At 35.2% G+C, this 5,139-nt stretch overlaps 1 protein-coding gene across 18 annotated transcripts in view; it reads right to left on the bottom strand.

Annotated features, from left to right (window-relative positions):
- The window catches only part of LOC115211758 (inter alpha-trypsin inhibitor, heavy chain 4), a 63,054-nt gene extending 61,780 nt beyond the window's left edge, over positions 1 to 1,274 (bottom strand). For 10 of the 18 annotated variants that reach the window (XM_029780418.2, XM_029780421.2, XM_036502857.1 and 7 more), the window contains exon 1: positions 878 to 1,273. In XM_029780418.2, coding sequence (XP_029636278.1) covers positions 878 to 952 — 75 coding nt within the window. In that variant the 5' untranslated portion in view covers positions 953 to 1,273. Of the gene's footprint in view, positions 1 to 877 lie in introns of all 18 variants that reach the window. The other 8 variants (XM_029780410.2, XM_029780413.2, XM_036502854.1 and 5 more) reach the window with 1 other exon arrangement.
- Between the last annotated feature and the right edge of the window lie 3,865 nt (positions 1,275 to 5,139).

Here is a 5,139-nt window from a genome sequence, read left to right as displayed (position 1 = left end):
AAAGACAACACGATTTCATATGTTAATCTTCTCAGTGGAGAAAATTGCCCATCAACCTTGGGGTTAATTCGCATGCATTCAGATGTAGAGAAAATCTAAATGTAAGTAGAACTCCGGTAACTACTTGAATTCACGAATGTGCCTAAATATACAGAATATATAGATTTTTTAATGGCAAATGTAGAATTATATGTAAATTTTATTTAGCAATATTTTCCTATTTAAATGTTGGTATGTATCTGGTGATTAGATTTTTATTCAATGCTATAATAATATCTAGAATGCTACGTAAATAAATATCTCTACTTCTGGCTGCTCGCCACCTTATCATCCAAGGAATAATATTTTGGTGATTCCGGAAGAATTTAGATTCCAGGATTTCTTATTGGACAAACAGTACATTTGCAAAAGAAAGAAGTAAATAAATAAATGAATAAATACATATAACCATCTTAAACGCAATAGCTCACACTTGTAGAAGTGCAATTATATTTGAGTGTGCAATTATATTTCATAAATATATTATATTTCATAAGAGACGCAGGTGTCGAGATGATAATATTCTATGTTTAATAGTGTATATTAGTTGAAGGTGTAATATTAAATATACCTTAAGTTCGATATTATTATAACAATAAAGCAGTATTATTGTTTAAAGCTAACAGTTCGATTCTTCTTAATTTCAATTTTGTTTAACCTAAACACAACTGTCTGTAAAATAATATATTACAGAAAATATATTGTAGAATTAAGGAAAATATACTTTTGAAAAGAGATCAGCTCCCTCTGGACTGATTGTATAAATTAGTAATATTAAAATTACATATAACATTCACAAAACTATTCTCTCAAATTAAGTACTGTTAAATTAACTTACCGGATTTTGGTTTCCATAGGCTGTTATACCCAAATGGAAAACAACAACGAACATCAGGAACAGGCGAGGTACCATCTTGTTGGCGATCCGTTTAATTACTTCTGCTTCGGTTTACTGTTAATTAAAATAATTATATAATTCTTTGATGGTATTCAGACTTAATAAAATATCATTAGCTCGAACGTTGTGGTTCCCAGTTAAACATATATGCAACAGAAAAATTGTTTAGTAATTTATATTTATATAAAAAAATATATATATATCTGCCTGTCTCACTCTCTCTCTATATGAACATTTAAACACACTCACTTACACACACACATACATACATAGACAATTATTTACACATTCGCATATACACTCCTCCTGCTACAATCATGACACAAAATCTAAGCGATTTGATATCGTGGGAACATTAGCCAAAGCAGGATCTGTCAAGCAAGATAAAAAATAGACGAAAATGATTGGCCAAAAGAAATGTTTTGAAGTTACACAACGCAGACAGATATATTCATGCAATTTGTAGAATATATAAACACACCGACAAATTAGAATTATTGGACATGAAAAATCAAAACAAACACACGAGGAAACGAAAGCTAAAGAAAATGACGAATAATAGGCACATAAAAAAATGTGAGAACTAAGTATCATGCCAATCATTATTCAAAAAATTATATAAACACATGCACATTCACCCTCTCAATCAAGCATACATGTTTGCGAGCTTGTATGTGGATGCGCACACAAAAACACAAATTTATTCGTTCGTTGAATTCGTAAATACTTATGCGTGCGTGTTTATAGGGATACACGAGAGGTTAAGAATTTCGTGGCTTTTCCGCGGAAGGGCATCTTGGACAAATACTTTCTATTATAATCTCGGTCGACCCAAGTGTTTTCAGAGAAAGTGGGTTGATGGAAACTGTGCAGAAGCCTATTAAGACACCATGTCATTATATCGATTATAGTAGTAAGAAACGTTTAAGGGGGCTGAACACTAGATGTTCTTTAGAGAAGAAACCCCACTCAGGCAAGTGTTCCGGTCCTTAACTTCTTACACTCCGAGGGACCAGGCCGCATCAAAGTTATGACCATTGGTTGCCCTTCTGCTGTCGCTTTTTAGACAGTTGGATATCGGAGATTTCAGTGCTTAAACTATTTTGGGATTTCATCTAGTCTTTCCAGTTGGGACACTTCTGAAGTGCACCTTCCCATGCTGTCCACTGACCCTGTTGGCTCTGCTGTACTACCTTCCGGATTCTTATAGCTCTGCTTCATGATCTTATGTATTAATTTTGTAATAATTATACAGTTGACTATATCTGCATTTAATTTATTGAAAAAAGTGTAGAGCAAAACAACTCAAAATTTGAAACTTCTTGATCATCCATTTTCTATTCTGACATGCATACACACACATACGCAAGTACGCATGCTCGTGCAGAACACACACATACGCAAGTACGCATGCTCGTAGGTATTTCGTCCGCTGTTACGTTTTGAGTTCAAATTCCACCGAGGTCGACTTTGCTTTTCATCCTTTCGGGGTCGATAAATTAAATACCAGTTATGCATTGGGGTCGATGTAATGGACTTAATCCCTCCCTATGTCTGTCCTTGTTGTATGTTTGTCCTCCTTGTTTAGCCCCTTGTGGGCAATAAAGAAATAAAAATTGTTAGCCGGGAAAAATGCTTAATGGTGTTTCATCCGACCTTTGCTGTTCATCCTTTCGGGGTCGATGTAATAAGTACCAGTTGAGCACTGGGGTCGATGTAATAGACTAACCCGCTCCCGTAAAATTTCAGATTATTAAATTACATCTCGTTATTTTCTTTGAGTCACAGGAGAAGGCACCACTTGAAACCTTTGGTGATTTTTTTATTGCCTGCTTTCAAGTGGATAACCGGTATTTAAGAACTATCCGAGAGTCTTTCAGAACAACAACAACAACAATAATAATAATAATATTTTCAAGTAAGCTTATGCATTATACCCAGCTTGAACAGCATGATGGAAGTGCAGCAACTGTAGTTGCAAAGGTTAAATCAATAGCAAAGCAAAATGCATTTTGAAATTGGCTGATAGGTGGGAACAAAAACATCTGTATGGCAAATATGTAGCACGTGGCAAACAAGCTGATGTAGACCAGAAGCACAACCACCAGTGGCTATGGAGCTCAGGGCTAAAAGCAGAGAGTGACGATTTTATCTTGTCTGCCCAAGGTCAGAGCTTATTGACGCGGAACTATCAGGCCAATGTGCGGAAAAATGGTGTAGACCCAAAGCCCCGACATTACAACGATAGGATAGAAACAGTGGACCACCTAATTTCTGGATGTAAGGTTTTAGCACCTGTTGGGTACAAATCAAGAGATGACAGAGGTGGCCAATATCATGATCCCTGGCTAACCGTCCATACAGGAAGTACAAAAGGTTGTCTTAACTCGTACGTTACACGTATTGAGAATAGCATTCTTTCCTTTCCCCTCTTTATTTTCTTTGTTTCTCTTTTTATTTTTTTTAGTTTTTCTCTCTGTCTTTCTGCCCCTTTTCTCTATCACATGACTTTGTAAATGGACGATTTAGTATGTTTATTTAAATGGCCTACCAACGTATACAGTACGTTTCTCTGTCCTAGGTGTAAGGAAGTCACTCGGCAAGAAATGGAAACAGAATTGAAAGATGATAATGAAAATAATAATAATAATAATAATAATAATAGTAATAATAATAATAATAATAATAATAATAATAATAATAATAATAATAATAATAATAATTATGATAATGATAATAATAATAATAATGATAATGATAATAATAATAATAATAATAATAATAATAATAATAATAATAATAATAACAATAATGGTATAGGCACACACCAGAAAAGGTCACAGAAAACGAGAAAGCAACCATACTCTGGGATATGCCGATACACACAGATAGAGAAATTAAGGCCAACAGACCAGATATAGTTGTCAGAGATCATGAAGAAAAAAAATGCTTTCTAATTGATGTATCAATACCGGCAGATGACAACATGTCTCTAAAAGAAATGGAGAAACTCTCAAAATACAAAGACCTGGAAATAGAGGTAACTAGAATGTGGAACCTGAAAACAGAAACAATTCCTATCATAGTAGGTGCATTAGGCATGATAAAAAAATATTCAGACAAATACATAACAAAAACACCAGGACTTACAAACACATATAACATACAGAAAATTGCACTACTAGGCACTGCACACATCCTACGCAGAACACTTTCCATACAATAACCATCAGAGCATCACAACAAATCACAGCACATACCCAAGGCACACAGAGCTGCGCTCGGTAGTGAAGTGAAAGCACGCTATAAAAATAAAACTACTGAATAGTAATAATAATAATAATAATTGCCCTGATACAGTACCAGACAGTGGCTCTCGTGGCTTCTGATCTTTACTGACACAAAGTGTCATCATGTACATTGTTTTGTCTTTGTATTTAAGATGGGCTACAGCAAATATTCTGCTCAATACCACAGATTTGCTTGTCAGTTATTTGACCTTAACTAGTTGAGCATGTCCCTTAGTGGCTGACGATATGTACATCTCTGACCACGAGTAGAAGTAGTTGGGGAGCATCATAGCCATGTGTTGAGAGGGATTCTTTGGGGTTTGAATAATTTACCTCTGGAAACATGGGTGTTTCGTTCAACATCCTTAAACAACCCTTATTCAGGAACCTGTTGAGCGGGATGGGTTACTCGACCAGAAGAAAATTCTAACTGGTCCCACCTGCAAGGTCATGTGCTGTTTATCTTGATATGAGATCACCACGTCGCGCACATATGGTTGTGATGCATGTGCCTAGTGTACCCTTATCAGAGGGGTAGTCATGATGGGTATACTGGGCTTTGCATATTTTAACCCAGCATGCACTGCTCTCTCATTCAATAATAAATATAACAACAACAACAACAACAACAATAATAATAATAATAATAATAATAATAATAATAATATATTTCGCTTTTCTTGCTAGATAAATTTATGGAAAGGTACGAGTCCGTTGCATGGAAAATGCATTAACGTTCATTAGTAAATAGATGTCTGTCAAATGAAAAGCGAAGGTTGTATATATGTGCGTGAGAGTGTATATGTGTGTGTGTGTGTGAGAGAGAGTGTGTGTGTGTATGTGTTTGTGCGTGTATGTGTGTGCATGTGTGTATGTGTCTGTGCGTGTATGTGCTATCATGTTTGTGATGTG

Source organism: Octopus sinensis, linkage group LG5 (genome assembly GCF_006345805.1).
Source record: "Octopus sinensis linkage group LG5, ASM634580v1, whole genome shotgun sequence".
NCBI lineage: Eukaryota > Metazoa > Mollusca > Cephalopoda > Octopoda > Octopodidae > Octopus > Octopus sinensis.
This window is presented reverse-complemented; position numbering and strand designations above follow the sequence as displayed.